The sequence below is a fragment of the Vipera ursinii genome (assembly GCF_947247035.1).
Source record: "Vipera ursinii genome assembly, chromosome: 14".
In the NCBI taxonomy this organism is placed as follows: Eukaryota; Metazoa; Chordata; class Lepidosauria; order Squamata; family Viperidae; genus Vipera; species Vipera ursinii.
Window position 1 is genome coordinate 5,094,806 of NC_139527.1, and position 18,442 is coordinate 5,113,247.

Genomic DNA, 18,442 nt, shown 5'->3' on the forward strand with positions numbered 1-18,442 from the left:
TTTATGATTCTGGCTGAGGAATTCTGGGAGTTGAAGTCCACGAGTCATAAAAGGGCCAAGTCTGAAGCCCCCCCCCCCCGCTCTAGCTGTCCTCCTTCTTTGGTAGTTGGGACCTGACCTCCCAGACGTCACGCAGAGCTGCAGCAGCCCATCTGCAAAATCTAGGTAAAGTCCTCCTGTCTCCACACAGATCCGTGAGTTGGCTTCAGAGTTGCTGATCTCTTACTTCCCACCAGCTTTGCCAAGCTCTGCTGCTGCGGCTCTGTTTGGATGGGCCCTGGAAGCCGTAAGCAGTCCCCGGGTTCAAGAGAGTGAAGCGGGAGCAGTAGTGATGAAGAGTCTTCTTCCCAAGTAAGACTTCGCGCCCTACGTTTGTGGGCCTCTTAAGTTGCACTGCTGAAATAAAGAGACAGGTGGGTGGGAGGAAGGAAGGAAGGAAGGAAGGAAGGAAGGAAGGAAGGAAGGAAGGAAGGAAGGAAGGAAGGAAAATGGGAGGAAGGAAGGAAGGAAGGAAGGAAGGAAGGAAGGAAGGAAGGAAGGAGGGAAGGAGAGTGGGTGAGAGAGCGGAAGGGAGGGAGGGAGGGAGGGAGGGAGGAAGACAAGTCAGGACAACAGAATTGGAAGGGACTTTGGAGGTCTTCTAGTCCAACCCCCTGCTCAGGCAGGAGACCCTACGCCATCCTTGCCCATCACTTAAATCAGATCTTCAAGGAATTAGAGGAAGGCAGCCATGTTGTCGGGACCGGTCGCTGAGACAAATCCAAAAACGAGAGTTGATTTCCTGTGAAGCCAACTTTGTAAAAAAAAAAAAAAAAAAAAGGAAGATTCTATGAGATCTGCCAAATCCTTACCGGCTCAGATCCCATAAATGTATAGGTGAATTTGGAATGTTGTCTGCGCGCGTACCGAGGAGGAGGATAAAATGTACAGTTCTTCACGCTTGAAAACCGAAAACAAGAATCAGATCGGTCATGTGGCTTTATAACCGTCAGTAGCCACCAGAAGAGACCGGCTCCACTATGGACATCAATCAAGGACTACTTGTAATTACAGGGGCATTTGCTTGATTGGGCATCACTTGTTCCCTCAACCCAACAGTTTACTGTGTTAAGGGTTGAGTCTGTTGGGCTAACGTGACCTCTGCTTAACCCCATCAGGTTGGATAGTCATATCTTGAAGCCGTCATTGTTGGAGACAGAGAAGGAGCTATCCGTGCCGTGCAAATACCTCTCTTTTCTTGAACGTTTGCTCAACCTGCTCCAGAAGCATTTTGTCACGGCGTCTCAGGACTTATTGCTGGCAGCGCACACTGCCCCAATACATGGTCAGTACCTTGTTGTTTTTTTCTCCTGGGAGAAAATTCTGCAATAACCCCAAATCAGTGATTTAGTGCTCCTCCACCTTTTATCCTCTCTGACTCGGTTGGGGATAGAATTACAACTGGACAACCATCGTTCCCCATTAACCTATGACCAGTGTATAGATTATAAATAATTGGACCTTCAATTAAACATGAAAACGTGGATTCCCCCTTTTTTTGGGGGGGTGCCAATCAGCCCCTCATTCCAGGTTTCTCCCTTTCCCATTAGCTCACTCTGCCTCCTGTGATTATACGGTGAGACACACTCGGTCCTCGTGAATATCTTCATCCATACCACCGTCAGAAGCCCTTCAAACAAGTGTCCTCTCCACTTCTTCTAGCTTTGGACCTTCTCCAGCTTTTAGGCATCTCCTTGGTCAGATTCACCCCTTGCAGTTAGGGCTACCTAAGCACCAGCACTTACCAAATCCTCTATTCAGACCTAGGTTGGATGATCTGATTTTTAGCAGCCAAGCAGGAATGAAACTATGGTTCCAGGTCTTCTGTTGGTTTCCTGCAGGGGTGATTTTGGCGTTACGGAGATGCCTGCTCGAAATACCGGACGTTGTGTCTTCTATGTTAGAAGGACACAAGGTGCCACGCTGGCGGTTATTCTTTCAGCGTTTGGTGATGACGATGAGAGACGTCAGCAATTTACTCTTGAGCGTGTTGCAGAGCAATCAAGCACCAAGCACAGACCAGCACGGTAAGCCCAAGCCAGCAGAAGAAAAAAATAAATAAAATAAATTGTAATCGGGATCCTTTAAGCCAGCTTTTCTCAACCTTGGAGGTTTACCTTCACGCTCAATTCTTGAGGCCTGGCTGAAATCGATCGGCAAAGAATTATGCCAGCCAAACGCTTTATTTTTTTAATTTTTATTTTATTTTGGACAGTTTCATCGCCCTCCTTTGCAGATATGGGAAATGCCATCAGCAGCTTTATCCGGCTAGGGAAAGGATTGAAGGAGGAGGAGGAGGAAGAGGAGGATTTGACTCTCCTCTCCGAGGAACACAGCCTCATTCTGACCTGTTGTTGGGTCTCAGTTAAAGTGAGTAGTTTCTTAATACTTGAGTTTCTTGCGTCGAAGATTTAATCCGGTCTTCGGTGGTCAAAAGGGCCCTTATCTGAAGGCTTCCGTGTGAAATCCATGGGAAGCAACCCCAAGTTTTAAGGATGGTTTTAAGGATGGCCCAACTTAACCTAATTTTATTTAACTTTTTTCACTTGTGGGTTTATTATTTATTATTATTAGACTTATATGCCGCCCTTCTCCCGTAGGACTCAGGGCGGTTCACAAGGTTTTTAAAAGAAACAATACCACAATTACAAAATTTAAAACAATTAAACTGATTATATTAAACCTTGAATATAAAAATCTTAAGTTAAAAACTAAGGAACTCGGTGCCTTCATTTAGAAACAAATGGGGAGAGCTTTTAGACTTGCAACTTTTCTTGAGGAAAAGATGCTTTTTCACGAGGCGACTGGACTTTCTTGTTTTTCTTTGAAGACGTTTCGCTTCTCCTCCAAGAAGCTTCTTCAGCTCCGGCTGACTTCCATTCCCCACCATCCAATCAAAGCCGAAGAAGCTTCTTGGATGAGAAGTGATGAGAAGTGAAACATCTTCAAAGGAAAACAAAGAACATCTTTGGGTTAAGCTCAAGTCTGTAGGCAATGGACTCAAACTCTTTCATGGACTTTTCAAGATTACAACACCTCATGAACTGGAGATAAGATAACACCATGAAGCATTAGGTAAAGGTAAAGGTTCCCCCGCACATGCGTGCTAGTCATTTCCGACTCTAGGGGCCGGTGCTCATCTCCGTTTCAAAGCCAAAGAGCCAGCGCTTGTCCGAGAACATCTCTGTGGTCATGTGGCCGGCATGACTAGACGCCAAAGGCGCACGGAACGCTGTTCCCTTCCCACCGTAGCGGTCATCACTTTTTCTACTTGCATTTTAACGGGCTTTCGAACTGCTAGGTTGGCAGAAGCTGGGACGAGTAACAGGTGCTCACTCTGTTACGCGGCACTCGGGATTCGACCCGCCAAACTGCCGACCATCTGATCGACAATCAGCGTCCTAACCCACTGAGCCACCGCGTCCCTCTCATGAAGCATTAGATAGATCCAAAACCTCTGTAGCGTCGAAGAGCGGAGAATGCCCTAACTTTTTCTCACCTTTACTTTTTAATTGTCAAGGAAATTGGGCTGCTCTTGGGAGGCCTTGCAGAGAAAGTACTATCTCCGCCACTCTCGGCAGGATCTGAGCCTCTCCTACCTCTTCAGATTGTAAACGTGGCTTCCAAAGTGTTCCAAGACATTCTGCTGAAGTGCCGGCATTGGGTAAGAGATTCCCCTATCAATTGGTTGCCATCGATGCAATGTTGAGTTTTATTTTATTTTATTTATTTATTTTAATTCCATTTATATCCCGCCCTTCTCCGAAGACTCAGGGCGGCTTACAAGCTTAGCAGTAGCCTTCATTCTATGTATATGCCTGCTTATTAGGGCTTTCACACACACACCCCAAGCGGCATTATTACAAAGTCAGCTTAATTGCCCCCAACAATCTGGGTCCTCATTTTACCTACCTCGGAAGGATGGAAGGCTGAGTCAACCTTGAGCCTGGTGGGACGCGAACCTGCACTGATTGCAGGCAGCTGGTGTTACTTAAGGAGGCATTAGCCCACTGCTCCACCAAGGCTCTTTTTTGATTGACGATTCAAGTTTGATTGACGATTCAAGCAACGGATGGAAACTAATCAAGGGGAGAAGCAACCTGGAAGCAAGGAGGAATTTCCTGACCGTGAGAACAATTAACCAGTGGAACAAACTGCCTCCAGAAGTTGTGGATGCTCCAACGCTGGAAGTTTTTAAGAAGAGATTGGAGAACCATTTGTCCGAAATGGTACAGGGTTTCCTGCCTGAGCAGGGGGCTGGACTAGAAGGCCTCCAAGGTCCCTTCCAACTCTCGTTATTCTGTGATTCGTGATTTGGTGGAAGACAGTTAGACTTGGGCTGGAAGGATCCGATCTTTATACTTGGTTATCAAGATCACTTGAGGATTAAAGCTTAGCTTCCCACTCTCAGCAATTTCTCCCCGAGTACAAAATGGGTTGTGGGACGAAATATGGAATCAGCTACACAAGTAGTCCTCGACTTATCAGCAGAATTGGGATTGGAACTTTTCCCCCTGTGTCCATGAATCTGATCTTTGGTGGGTGAACTTTGACAAGAACTTTGATCAACTCTCTTTCTCCCCGCCCCCACCCCCTTCTTTTCCTCTTCTGATAGGGAGCCGTGGAAGGCTGCAGTGTGGGCTTTACAAAGTTTTGTACCGCTCTCCTAAGCCACCCCAGCCCAGAGCTACAAAGCATCCCACGGAATATGCTAAGGCAGGTAGGATCTCATTTAGCCATGGCCAGCGTGGATTTACTTATTTAAGGAAATTTATATGGCCGCCCGCTCACTCTCGGTGACTCTGAGCAGCTTACAAAAAGAAAAAAAAGAAAAAAAAAGAAAAAAGGAACAGGGCACAATTGTTCCTCTGATTGGCTAAGGCAGGACTTGAACTCAGGGGCCCTTGCTTTCCAAGCCAGTTCCTTAACCACTAAACCAAGCGGGCCCTTCTTACAATCTCTTTCAAGGGTTTGGCTTTGTTAAGCAGCCACAGAGGAAGCTCCATTACTCGCAGGGCAGCTGGTTTCCCGATGCTTTTCCTATGCATGGTGACGGGGGAAGATCCCGCCAAGTCACGGCCTCTTCTGACTCACTGCATTCAGACGTTGCTCACCTTGGCCAACCAACCCGTTTCCCACAGTTCAGACCAGACAGTGGATTTGCCCCAGGTAAGGACAACGCTGGATGAAGGCCAACAGTGTCATTTGGGATTAACAAAAGTCGGTAACTCTCAAGAACGAAACTTTGGCAGCTACGTAACTCTTCGTTACAGCTTGCCATTAGAGTAAGGGGAGCAGTGTTGCTTTAGAACGGGCTAGATGGAGAAACGAAACCTCTACGATTTCACTGAAGACAGTGAGAGCCTGAAACCTTTCCAAGGACACGGCATCAGGCGTGGAGAAGCAGCAGACGGTTCCCACAACAAAGTGAAATTGTTTACATGGACTACATAAGAGGGTGGGGGATTTGGCCGGAGAAATTATTGTTTAATTCTATGAATTGGGTGTCTGGGAACCTCAGAGTCAGTTTTGCTTCAACATTACCGTGCCATGTATTCAATAAACAGTAAGGTTTTCAGAAAAGGAAGGAACCTCAAGTTATATTTGGATTCTCGAGCTGGGTGTTGACATTAACTTTATTGTCTACCACTTACGTTACAAGAATCTGCCCAGCCTGCTTTCCTTCCCCTGGGAACAACCAGATAAGGCTTCATGGATTTGGGGGGAGGCCACATTCATGCCACTCGTTGCTGTGCAAGGACTCCAAGCTAGGCCCTCGCTTGACCCCCTCCTTCAAGCCTGACTTGCAGTCTCCCAACAACAGCAAAATCGAGCAACAGTGTCACCTTATAGGGGGAAAGGGGAAGCATATATACAGACATTTCGTAGTCTCGCACTGATGATGTCACCTAATTGGGTAGTGAAACATTTGCAAGAAAACCACCAGGCTCAGAGAGCACCGGGGAGCCCTCAGTTCTGTTAGCTTTGCCTTCAGGCATCCTGTTAAGCCATCAGGTTGTGCGAACTCAAAATCGCTGGGGTTCATCAACTCTATAGCCCAGCAAAGGTGTGAACCAGAGAACTCTGAAGGAGACAAGCCAGGACTTTGTGTGATGTCCACACCAAGTCCCCATATTCTTATCAATTCTGGCCTATGTTTGAGTTTTCTCTTTTCCATCTTCTGTAGGTTTCTGCAGTCCACGTGCTTCAGACATTAGTCCGGGGTTCCAACCTTGGGCCAGCTCTACAACAACACATCACACCTCTGATGATGTTGGTGTTCAAGGCTCTAAGCTCCCCTAGTTGGGCTATGAGAAATGCAGCCAACCAACTTTTGGGTAAATCCGTTCATTGTCTTTCCTTGGAATCGTAGAGCTGTTTGATTGCCAGGATGACCTCAATCCAGATTCTTGGTTTATTCTTCTAGGAAATCTCAAATATTATTGAACTGCTGGGCTCACATCCTAGGCACCAGAAAAGGGTGTGCAGGCAGTTCCATTTGTTTTTGGGGTTTTTTTTTTGAATACAGTTCTTTCTAACTTCCTATCTTGCTTTCCCTCCAGGTGCCTTGACCGTTCGCATTCTCGGGCAGAAATGGAGTCCGGATGATGGCCGTGTCAAGGATGGGGTAAGCCCTGAAGCTCTTTTTGGCCGACACGTTCATTTGAGAAGCATCCTACTTGGAGAGCTGACCCTAGCTGTGGAAAGGTCCGTATCCGAAGGACCAAGAAGAGGGAAATTCCACCTCTGTCCTTCCCTGTATGGTGTCCTCACTTTTCTGGCCAAGTTGCAGCCTAGCAGAGACACCCAGGACAGGTGAGTTGAGAAGTGGTGGAAGACTGTCTGGTGGGACCTCAAAATCCAGATGACATCCCCAAGGTGGACTCATTGAGAGTCATCTAAATTTGGAAAAACTATGAAGACTGTTGAGATTAAAGCCATTCATTGTGCAGGAGAACCATCTCAACAATAGCACTGGCTAGCTAACATCAATAGCCCTGGTGACGTTACCTAGTTTGGGTAATGTAACATCTGGAAGAGAACAACCAAGCTCAGAGAGCACCAAGGACCCCACAGTCCTCCTTTACCTTCCAGGTTGCTTCTCTCCTTGATTAGTTTCCACCTGTTGCTTCTTGTCCTGCCTTCAGGCGCTTTGGAGAACAGCTTGACCCCCTCTTCTTTGGGGCAGCCCCTGAGATATTGGAACCCTGCTATCGTGTCCCCCCTGGTCCTTCTCTTCATTAAACTATGACATAATTCTCCTCCTCTATTGCTCGTTTTATTTTCTCCAGCACTCTGACCTGCTTCCTGGAACCCCTGATCCAGCTGTCAGGAAACCCCATTTATGCCGTTCGGGTGATGGCAGCCAAAGCTTTGGTGCCTTTCATCCCGGTGACGGACTATGGAAAGATCCTCTTGCGGTTGGCGTCCAGAATTCCGCAGCCAGAGGCCGCTCTGTCCCACAATGCACTGCACGGATGCCTGCTGCAGATCCAGGCTGTGTTGAATCAAGCTTTGGGCACGAATCGGTACGTTTCTTTCCAGCAGTGCAAAAATAGGTGACGGGTAGCCCTTGACCACAACGGAGCCCCTGATTTCTGTCACTAAAAGAGACACTTGATTGGGTTTGCCCCATCGCACGACCTTTTGTGACCCAGTTGGTAAGCGAATCGCGGCACTTTGTTAACTTAAACAGCAGGTTGTGAAATGAGTCTGGCTTCCACATTGACTTTGCTTGTCACAAGAGGATCGCGTGACTTCAGTCGTCATAAGTATGAGTCAGCTGACCAGCATTTGAATTTTGATCTCCGTGACCATGACTCAATGGTCGTAAGTGGGAAAAACGGTCACAAATCCCCTTCTCTGGTGCCGTTGTAACTTTGAACGGTCACTAAACGGATGCAAACTTTTTGTCTACATCATTTCTAAAGAGAATTCTACTGCTGTCAACAAATAAATATCGGGGCATGCCGCTAAAACCTTTGATATTTTTTTTCTCAATTTGCAGGAAACATTTTTATTTTGCAAGACCCAGTTTACCCTACTAAGCTGATGACCTGATGTTTCAACATCTGCTTTTCAGGCTGCATCCCGAGTTGCTGCGGTCCATTGCCTGTAGGATGGAAAGCCACATCTGGATGCTGATGGACACACAACAGTGTCCGTTAATCCGTGCCATTTACCTTCAAGTTTTGTGCTTGCTGCTGGGAAGCTGTGCTTCAAGTTTTGTGCAGCAGGTCTGGGAGCTGCTGTACAGGAGTCTGGCCAGTCCTAAACCTGGTTTCTCTCCTGTCCAGGTATCCACAATTGTCAGGGCTGAGAGCCAACACAATGCACCAAAAACAAACGTCCCTGCTTTTGCTAAAATGCCATGCCTTTAATCCAAAAAATATATAAATAAATAAGGTGGGACGGAAAATACTCTCAATGTGCTTCTTCATTCCTGAGGAGTGTGGGACCGCAACTCCCATCCTCCCCAACCAGCTTACTCAGTGTGAATGAGGGGGATGAAGGTTACAGGTTGAAGAAGGTGGGTTCAGAAGAAACTTGGGAGTAAAGCAATGGCTGAAGATGGGTTATCACCTTGTGAAAAAAAGACACGGACGTCGGACCAATGGCTTTTTTTTTTTTGATCCTCCTCCAGCTTGGTTCTTCCATCTTCTGCCAATGGGCTATCAACTTCCTCTGCTACGAGGCCACAAGACAGGAATCTCCTGAAAGAATCGAGGATCTTAGCTTGCTTCTGCAAAAGGGAAATCCTGACGTGCAAGCCGCTGTTCTAACTTGGTTGTGGGACAACGAAGAAAGGAGAGGTCTGAAGTCTAACGAGGAACTGCAGTTGATATTCATGGTGAGATCTGGTTTTATCCGAGAAGGGACACATGGAATCAGAGATGTTGTATCTCAACCATACATGTTCTGCAAAATGCTGAGGTCCTGAAGTCATCTAAGAAAATGTAGAGAGGACTGCAAAAGACTAATGGGTCAAACTGACATCTGCAAATGTTAGGGCAGGGGTCTTCAAAGTTGGCAACTTTAAGACTCCTGAACCTCAACTCCCAGAATTCTCCAGCCAGCCTTAGCTGGCTGAGGAATTCCGGGAGTTGAAGTCCACAAGTCTTAAAGTTGCCAACTTTGAAGACCCCTGTGTTAGGAATTAGTCAGAAGTTCTCCAGAAGACCTTCTGGTTCCAGTGTTGACCAGTTTGATCAAGGTTCCTTTAAAATTCCAGGAGTCAAAAGGGCCACATTCATAATGGATCGGGTCCCACATTGCCATCATGTGATCAATTTAATTTAGGGTTTGATGTTATGTGTGAACCTAGTATTGTGGCTTGCAAGCCATAGGGTAGTATGAAAGGTCAACCAGGTCTTTCAACAAACCATGGCTTAGCATGATACATAAAAACGAAGAAGATCATTCTTTCTCTTTCCCCTTTGAGAAGCACTTTATATTCTCAATTCTGTTACATGGGAATTTATTTTGCACACAAAATATATTTTCCTTTCTTTGCCTTAGGAAAAATTCAAGGAGGTCCTGAGAAACACAGGAGACCCCACAGTCCTGAAGCTGTACTTACAAGTTTTTCTCTACCTGTTTGACAACCTTGCTCAAAGACAGCCTTTTCCAGAGAAATTAGCTTCGGAGTGTGGTGAAATCCTGTTCTCTGTGGTAGAGAGTGACCACGAAGGTCCAGGACTCCGCGATCGTGCACTCTGTGCGGCCACATTGTTCCTGAGTCAACAGTAAGTAGTAGCTTGAGGTCAAGAACCAACAAGTGATCAACAATTGAAGGAACTAGGTATGTCTAGTCTAACAAAGAGAAGGACTAGGGGTGGTGTGACAGTAGACCTCTAGTACTTGAGGGGGTCAACCTACTCTTCAAAGCACCTGTAGTGAGGACAGCAAGTAATGGGTGGAAATTTATCAAGGAGAGATCCAAGAACTAAAGAGAAATTCCCTGGCAGTGAGAACAACTAATCAGTGGAACGACTTGCCACCAGACGTTGTGGTTGCTCCATCACTGGAGGTTTTTAAGAAGAGACTGGGTAGCCCTTTGTCTGAAATGGCATAGGGTCTCCTCAGTGGTGGGATTCAAATATGAAAACAACCGGTTCTCTTTGTGGATGCTGCTTCCGGAAGTCCATTCTGGGCCTGGGCAACAAAAAATTAGCTACCGGTTCTGACAAACTGGTGCGACCGGCTTGAATCCCACCACTGGGTCTCCTGCTTGAGCAGGGGTTTGGACTAGAAGACCTCCAAGGTCCCTTCCAACTCTATTATTCTATGTTCTAAAATTTCTTGCAAGCAGGGTTGTCCCATTAGGTGTGGTCAAAAACATCCAAACCGGGGTCTAGGGTAACACAATCCAAGATTTGCTTCGATCATCCTATCACAGTCACTATTTCAATATTTTTTTTAACCCGATAAAACCGTGATAACGAGAGAGCTTTATATGCAATGCCCATAAACATTGGGCAGGGCTTCATTGACACCATCCAGGCTCCACCTATGTTCTTCTCCAATGGAGTCTTCCCAGGCAATTCTGGGAGTTGAAGTCCACGCATCTTAACCTCGCCAAGGTTGAGGAACACTAATGGTCTAAGGCAGGGGTAGGCAACCTCGGCTCTTTTATGACTCATGGACTTCATGAGTCAGCTATGCTGACTCAGGAATTCTGGGAGTTGAAGTCCATGAGTCATAAAAGAGCCGAGGTTGCCTACCCCTGGTCTAAGGGATCATCGGGACTTGAATCTGACACAAGAGCCACTTCACCTTCCTATAACTAAAAAGAGGATCGGGTGGGATTCCAAAGAAGCAGATCCGCAGCCATTCTTGCAGTGTAACTGTCTTCTCTTTTGGGACAGCCCCGAAGGTGACCCTTTGTGGGAATGCTGGATTGCAACGATAGAGCGGTGGAGCGATTCCCTGTCAGACCAGTTGCTCAGGATGGCTGCAGCCAAAGCCATCAAAATGGGTGGCCCGGCATGGATTTGGAGAGTCCGGAAAACGTCTAACCTGCTTCTTCGTTCCCAGGTTCTGCGGTATGTCCTTTTGCAAACAGCACCAGCGCTCACACCCAGCACTTCAGAACAGTTGCTGCCCCCCCCAAAAAATCTGCAACCAGTATATAACCAATTGCAATTCTGCCACTTTTCCCCCGAATTGTCCCACCAGAATTGGGAGACTGGATCATTTCCCCAATGCTCCGACTTGCAAATGTTTTGGGGGCATTATGGGTAACTAAGTAAGAACTAGAGGGGCGGGATTAAAATCTGCCAACCTGTATAGTGTATCTTTTCTAGTAATGGGAGCGTCACCTCCCTCCGCCTTGCAATTCAGTGAGCTTATTGCAGCGGTATCAAAGTCAGGAAGGAAATAAAATGGAAGACAAAATATGAAAAGGAAAGAGGGAAATTGCCAAGATTCACTAGAGAAATTAAGTATTCTCCCATGGTTTTGAGGTTTTTCACCTCCACAGCTCAACCTTATTATGATGTCCTTCATTTAAAGGTACCTCATCCCATCTTCAACTTCACCTCAACGTTCTTCCTTGCCACCACTATTTTTTTCCTCTTGAACAACACTGGGATTATGGGGTTCACGTTCACCTCTCTTCCTTGCCCACCAACACCCCAAAACTCATCTGAATTTCTTTCCTTCTCACCCCTTCTTCAGGCTGATTGAGGCGGCAATTCATCTGCTCCAAGACGAAGACCAACATGTGCGTCGTGAAGCTGCTTCCTTCGTCAGCTCTTTGGTGCAGAGCCCGTCGACCATCCAGCAGGTTCAACCTCATCACAGTTGCTTCCAGCTCCAGAGCTCCAAGGCTCTGTTCAGTCTGCTGCAGTTCCTGCTCAAAAACTTTGGAGACCATCCTTCCACTTTTGCATCACTGATGCACCATCTCCCCATGGTAGACCTGAGTGAAACCTTGATGGAGCTGGTAAGCCAGGGGTAAGCAAAGAAAGGAACCTAGGCAACCAAGGCAGGGACTCTTTTTGGACCAAGTGCGACGCCAGCCAAATGGGTACATCCCCAACTCCAGTTAGGAGCACTGGGATCTGCTAGAGCCAACCAACGGCCAATGGTAGGTTGTTGGGTCTAACTAGTTGAGTCATTGAATCCCGACCGATCCCTCTGCTCCGGGCTTTGAAGCAGATCAAACGTCAGCTCAAACCTGGTTCCATTACAAGGCTTTAATTGGGAAGTCCTAATTAGAGCGCTGCAGTCAAGCTTTCCTCCGATCCTGGTGCCCTTGAGATCATGTGAGATGATCAAAATCGGGGTCTCTGCGGAATTATGGGAATTGGGAGTCTAACAGGCTCCGGGTTGGGAGATGTTGCTGCAGATCGATTCATTCATTATGAGGTCAACCTCTCTCTCTCTCAGGCTTTGTTTGCCCAACACGTCTCCTCATTAATCCATGTGGGCTGAGTTCACACAACACGTTAAGCTAAAGTGTGGCGAACTGTTTATGGTTCAGATTTTAGGTGAATGTCATTGTTCTCTTTCCAGAGCGATCAGTCTCTACAAAGAGGACGAACCCAACGTTTACACCGAGCCAGCAGTCTTCTCCCAGATGTTATTACCCTTTCTACTCCAGCTGGTTGACAAGGCGTCCACTTCTCAAAAACTTTGGGATTCAGTGCAATCCTGGCTAGAAGCCACAGGAGCTGGAATCATCTCCACCGTGCAATTCTGTAGACAGTGGTGGAGTCAAGGTGGGTTGGACACGGCTTCAAGACCAGGGTGCGTTCAACAGCTTAAGAACCGCACTCCCAAAGTGGGTAAAACAAGGGCCCAGTTTGGAAGGGATTGGAAGGCTGTGAAATCAGAGCGCCAATTTGGTCTATGATTAAAGAAGCATCAGGCCAGAAACCAGGAGACGGTGAGTTATAGTCCTGCCTTACGCATGAAAGCTGGCTGGGTGACTTTGGGCCAATCACTAATCAGAACGTGAGTTCTAGTTCCACCTTGGGCAGAAAAGCTGTCTGAAGGATTTTGGATCAGTACTTCTCTTTCACCTCACAGGGTTGCTGCTGTGGGGAAAACAGGATGAAGGTGTTGGCTACATTCACCACCTTATTTGTAAAAAAATAATAAAGGCAGGATATAAGTAAACTTTTTTTTTAAAGGTGTCCTGGTTATCTGGCCAAGGTTTAGCGCAGGAGTCTTCAAAGGTGGCTCTTTTATGACTTGTGGACTTCAACTCCCAGAATTTCTCAGCCTGGCACGCTGGCTGAGGAATTCTGGGATTTGAAGTCCACAAGTCATCAAACGTTTAAAGACCCCTGGTTTAGTGTGTTGAGCAAACACAGCCAGGGACCTTGAACTGACCCAGTTTATCCGTGGCGTGCAAAGACCTGGTCAAGATAGTGGCCTCTCTGCTGACCTAAACTTTCTGGATCTCATCACAAGCCGGAGACAAATTCCTTGTGTGTCCAATTACACCTGGCCACTAAAGAATTCTATTCTGTTTGTGTGTTTCAGAGGACATGCCTTGCCTGCATCTTAAAGCCCTGTCCTGTCCTAAAGTACATTCTGCTATCACGGCGCTGCTGGTTAAAGCCATCCTTGTGGTCCACGTCCTGAAGATCTTGGAAACTGAGAAGCAGACCAACTGGATCCCAGGAATCAGCGTCTCTTCCCAGGAGCTGAGTTGCACCATCCAGTCCTTACAGGACCTGCTCCGTCAGCGTGGAATAGCTATTACGCTTAAGACGGAACAGCAGCAAGCAGGACCGCAGGAAACTAGTTAAGCCTAAAGGACTTTTAATAAAACTTTTTTTAAAAAAAGTAATGGATATAATCCATTCCTTATAGGAATAGCAGAACAACAGTCGGAAGGGACCTTGGAGGTCTTCTAGCCCAACCCCCTGCTCAGGCAGGAGACCTTACACCGTTCTGGACAAATGGTAGTCCTCATTTAATGACCGTTCAAAGTTCACATAGCCCTGCGAAAGTGACTTTCGACTAGTCCTTGCAGTTATGACCACGTCTCCGTGGTCGTAGGATTAAAATTTAGAATCGAATAACCCAAGTCGGAGAATAACAGAGAATAACTCTGTTATTCTATTCTAGTCCAGGAGTAGGCAACCTTGGCTCTTTTATGACTCGTGGACTTCAACTCCCAGAATTCCTGAGCCAGCATGGCACAGCTTGGAAACCTCTCCCTTTCCCCTCAGCGTGGCTGGCTCAGGAATTCTGGGAGTTGAAGTCCATGAGTCATGAGGGGGCCATAGTTCTCTCATGCTGGCTCAGGAATTCTGGGCGTTGAAGTCCACAAGTCATGAAGGGGTCATAGTTCTCTCATGCTGGCTCAGGAATTCTGGGAGTTGAAGTCCACAAGTCATGAAGGGGTCATAGTTCCCCCATGCTGGCTCAGGAATTCTGGGACTTGAAGTCCACGAGTCATGAGGGGGCCATAGTTCTCTCATGCTGGCTCAGGAATTCTGGGAGTTGAAGTCCACGAGTCATAAAAGAGCCAAGGTTGCCTACCCCTGATCTAGTCCAAAACCCACCCACCCCCATCGAAGCAGGGGGGATTTGCTTAATGACCGCGGCAAAGATGGTCTCAAAATCAGGTCTGACTCACTCCTGGGGGGAAAGAGTTCTTTTGAGAGAAACCATACTGTCAACTAAATAAATAGCAAAAAAAAAATTAAGCTTGCCCGCCGGAACAAACAAACAGCACTTTAGCCCTGCTGTGGAGTCTACGTCGCCTTGAATAATTTTCCATTTGCTCTTAGCCTGTGTTCTCTCGCTGAGCTGATTGATTTGAAGGAGATAACAGCTTTATTTTTAAACTGGCTTTTGTTACTGCTGACAGAGGTAGCTAGGATTTTTTTTAAATGAAAAAAACAATCATGGAACCCAACCCTCCATAATATGCAGAAAAAGCAATCAAGGCGTTCGTGAGCTAGCCATCTAGCCTTTTTTTCTCCCCCCCAAAAATATCCAGATATGGAAGACCGTCAACCTCCAGAGGTGATCCATCAAGTTGTTGTCGTTGACTTAGGGATCGCAGAGATTTTCTCCGTGTCCCTGGTCTGGTCCTTCAGCTCTTCCAATGGTGCACCAACCAACTTTGTACTGTAGCTGAGTCTTTCCACCTTATTATTGGCCATCCTCCTCTTCTCAAGAAACAATGGATGGAAACTAATCAAGGAGACACCCAGCCTAGAAGTAAGGAGGAATTTTCTAGACAGTCAGAACAATCAACCAGTGGAATGGCTCGCCTCCAGAACTTGTGGGTGCTCCATCACTGGAGGTTTTTTTAAAAAAAGAGATTGGACAACCATTTGTCTGAGATGATCAAAATTCAAAAACTGGCGTGGTTTAAATGAAGCCAAGAGACAAGTGACTTAATAAGCAGGCAACGTTGGTTTTTATTGTCGGCATCCGTGCCAGAGAGCTGAGGAATTCCAAAACCAGGCTAGTCTTAGGCTGCCAGGGCACGCAGCGAAACCTTTTAAAACATTTCATTTCAATCCCCCATCTAAGAAACACCGGATCCTGTAAAAACGCAAGCAACAATCCCCTACCTTGGCCACCTCTGCATTAATTTTATCCTACCGATCAGGGTTGTCCAACCTTGGCCATTTTTAAGACCTGTGGGCTTCAACTCCCAGCATGGCTGGCTGAGGAATTCTGGTCCTCAAGTCTTCAAAATTTGTTAAGGTTGGACACCCCTGATATAGACAGTGTAAGAAGGAATTTCGAGAATTAACAGCTCACAGGAAGGGAAGTTCATTTACATTGACATTCAGAAAAGGAGAAATGAAGGATCGGTTATAATTTCCATCTGGACCACAAATGCGAGTTCTCCCTTAGTGCTACCTCCGAGTGTCTCTGGCACCCAAATTCTTCTGGACCAGCTGAGTCCATCAGCACCAGCCAACCGGATGTGCCTTGACTTTTGTCCATCCTCTAACCCCCACCACAAAGCACAGGTTGTATTTAGCTCACCTACAGCAGCAGGCAGGTTATAATTATGGGAAGCAGGTGAGGAGAAGACCATCCCCGAGAATGAAAGAGACACAAGATGCAAAAAAAAAAAAAGCCAACAACAACTTTGGCACTGACTAGTGGAAATGTCCCGACTTGGCACCAGGGCAGAAGAGACAAAGGGGCTGCCTTCCCCTTCTTAATACAGTACAAGAATCGGTCAACCAGTGTCGCCTTTGCCAGATCCTTGTACAAGGATGTCTGGTTCTCAAACTAAGGCAGTGTCTAAGGAGAACAAAAAAAAAACCCTTTGAAAAGGAAGAATGGGGAGGTCTTCTCTCCACCAGATGTCCCAAGGAGAAGAAGAATCGTTGTCAATGGCTCCCTTTCACCCAGAACATGAAGAACGCAGATCCATCAAGTCTACGGAATGAGTCAATGGGCACAGTAAGGCAGGTTCTGTCCAGCCAACGTGAAGGGAACGTCCTTGTAGGTTCCAGATAAAGACCAAGGGAAAAAGAAGTCCCCGATATATATTAAACACACACACACACACACACAATACATTCAACTGAACATAAAACCCAAAGTGACAAGCACAAAGGGCGGGGAGGCACGTAAAATCCAAAGGTTGGGGGGGGGGAAGAGAAGAAGACTGCAATTTCCAGATGAGCTGATCCTACTTGCCAAGGCTTAGCATCTCCATTGTAGAAGATCAGTGGTCACTACTATCTTGCCTGCATTTGGGTTATGTGAATGGATCTAGGACAGGGGTGGACAACCTTGGCTCTTTTATGACTCGTGGACTTCAACTCCCAGAATTGGAGTTGGCTGGCTCAGGAATTCTGGGAGTTTAAGTCCACGAGTCATAAAAGAGCCAAGGTTGCCTATCCCTGATCTAGGAGAAGGCCTACATGGGGAATGTTTATCCTGCTCTGGAGAGACCTGTCTATGCCAGACGCCTAGGAGGTCCCAGGGGCTTAGAGAGGTGGACTTGATCATGAAGAACTGCAAGTTGCCAAAAGAAAACCAGGAAAAGGATAATTTCCGGAATGTGTTCAGTGTTTTGGTTACTTGAAGCCCAGAAGTGAATGGATGCCACCAGAGCAGTGGGATGCAAAGAAAGATATGGACCACATCCATCTCCTTTGGGTGGAGATACTTTTTATGGAGTCTTCCGTAAGTCTCGGGATATTGTCTTCCCCAACCTAATGCCCCGAAAGAGTGTTGGACCACAAAACCCAGAAATCCTTGCAGATCCAGCCATTGGTTCTATGGACCTGGGAAGCATCAGGTTGGGAAAGATCCTTTAGACCACTTTGTGCATCACCTTAAGTCAGCTTGAGATCCTTTTTATTGCTGAAGAAGACCTCTTTATGTTCCACCACTGTCTTTCCAAAGTGGTCTTTGGTGGAACAGCATCAAATAAGAATGGCACTAGAAAAACAAATCAGCACTTACACAAACACACACGCACACCCCCATCCCAGCTCTCTGCACCATCCTCAATCTGTTTTTTTTGGAAAAGGAAGGACTTTGTGTCTTGAACTTGTCTTCTAAGAGTGAACAAGTGAGAAAGCCAATAAGAATGTGTATTTTCAAGAGCACCAAGGAAAACCACCCTAACCCCACCCAACTGGCCGTTCTCTGACCCTCTACCAGAAGAAAATTCCTTGACAGTGACCCATGGATTCATTTCCATGACCCTGTCCTGCTGACCTCCCAGTTGTGGTCTCACACAATTGACTACTGCAATGAAACCTACAGAGAGAAGATCCATCCGCAGTTCGCTCCGATAAATAAGTTATCACAAAACGTGACAGTGATCTGGGGACTGGAATCGTGTCCTCTTTGCACCCGTGCACCGCGCCCAGTGAGAAGAAAAAAAGAATGAAGAAGCACGCCACCCTTTCAAATGTTTTCTGCAGTTGGTCACACCTTTTTTCCCAGCTGTTGCCTGATGGGGTGGGCAGAGGACCACCCGGCTCACGGCGGTGAGCTCTCAGTCCGTTTTCCAGACTTTGTTGAGTAGCTTGACCACTTCGTCGTAGATGATGAACACAATGGCTACGTCTAAGCAGACCCTTCCCAGGCGAGGAATTGTCCCCTTGTAAAACCTACACAGGAAGAGGAACCAGAGGTAGATCAACCGGCAACCCAAGAAAAGCCAGGTGGATTGTGGTTTGCACGCCCTCGGAGAGGTAAGGATCCCAACGAACCGTGACACATCCTCCCCCACCCTTTCATCTTTCCAAGCCGTGCCAAACTCACGCTAGAAGCCCTTCGTATTTCATAATTTGGTAGGCGCAATTCAAGGTGCTCTTGTACTTGTGCGCTTCAAGACCCTGGAACGAGAAAAACGGGAGAAGAAAGGGGGAGGCTGGCTTAGCCATAGCAAGAGGAAGTGGAGCACTACACAACCTGACAACTTACTTCGCTTGGGCTCAAGCGG

The 18,442-nt window shown here is 46.9% G+C and overlaps 2 protein-coding genes across 5 annotated transcripts in view; one reads left to right on the plus strand and one right to left on the minus strand.

Annotated features, from left to right (window-relative positions):
• Positions 1–13,837, plus strand: part of LOC310646743 (tRNA (32-2'-O)-methyltransferase regulator THADA-like) — a gene marked incomplete at its 5' end in the record, with an annotated part of 28,086 nt that extends 14,249 nt beyond the window's left edge. The window contains 18 exons of the mRNA XM_083373408.1: positions 191–351; positions 1,158–1,324; positions 1,590–1,615; positions 1,859–2,066; positions 2,255–2,409; positions 3,560–3,703; positions 4,655–4,759; positions 5,008–5,208; positions 6,227–6,377; positions 6,561–6,855; positions 7,332–7,568; positions 8,123–8,336; positions 8,684–8,890; positions 9,559–9,785; positions 10,908–11,084; positions 11,719–11,997; positions 12,559–12,764; positions 13,534–13,837. Of these exons, the coding sequence (XP_083229534.1) occupies positions 191–351; positions 1,158–1,324; positions 1,590–1,615; positions 1,859–2,066; positions 2,255–2,409; positions 3,560–3,703; positions 4,655–4,759; positions 5,008–5,208; positions 6,227–6,377; positions 6,561–6,855; positions 7,332–7,568; positions 8,123–8,336; positions 8,684–8,890; positions 9,559–9,785; positions 10,908–11,084; positions 11,719–11,997; positions 12,559–12,764; positions 13,534–13,802 (3,429 nt within the window). The 3' untranslated portion in view covers positions 13,803–13,837. The remainder of the gene's footprint in view (positions 1–190; positions 352–1,157; positions 1,325–1,589; positions 1,616–1,858; positions 2,067–2,254; positions 2,410–3,559; positions 3,704–4,654; positions 4,760–5,007; positions 5,209–6,226; positions 6,378–6,560; positions 6,856–7,331; positions 7,569–8,122; positions 8,337–8,683; positions 8,891–9,558; positions 9,786–10,907; positions 11,085–11,718; positions 11,998–12,558; positions 12,765–13,533) is intronic.
• The window catches only part of SLC25A1 (solute carrier family 25 member 1), a 56,257-nt gene that overhangs the window by 14,149 nt on the left and 23,666 nt on the right, over positions 1–18,442 (minus strand). For 2 of the 4 annotated variants that reach the window (XR_014493776.1, XR_014493777.1), the window contains exons 8-9: positions 18,262–18,335; positions 17,929–18,107 (exon numbers count right to left, since the gene is read on the minus strand). Coding sequence is in view for 1 of the 4 variants with exons in the window: in XM_083373589.1 (XP_083229715.1) it covers positions 17,993–18,107; positions 18,262–18,335 (189 nt within the window). In the remaining 3 variants the exon portion in view is untranslated. Of the gene's footprint in view, positions 1–15,416; positions 18,108–18,261; positions 18,336–18,442 lie in introns of those variants that run through there. The other 2 variants (XR_014493778.1, XM_083373589.1) reach the window with 2 other exon arrangements.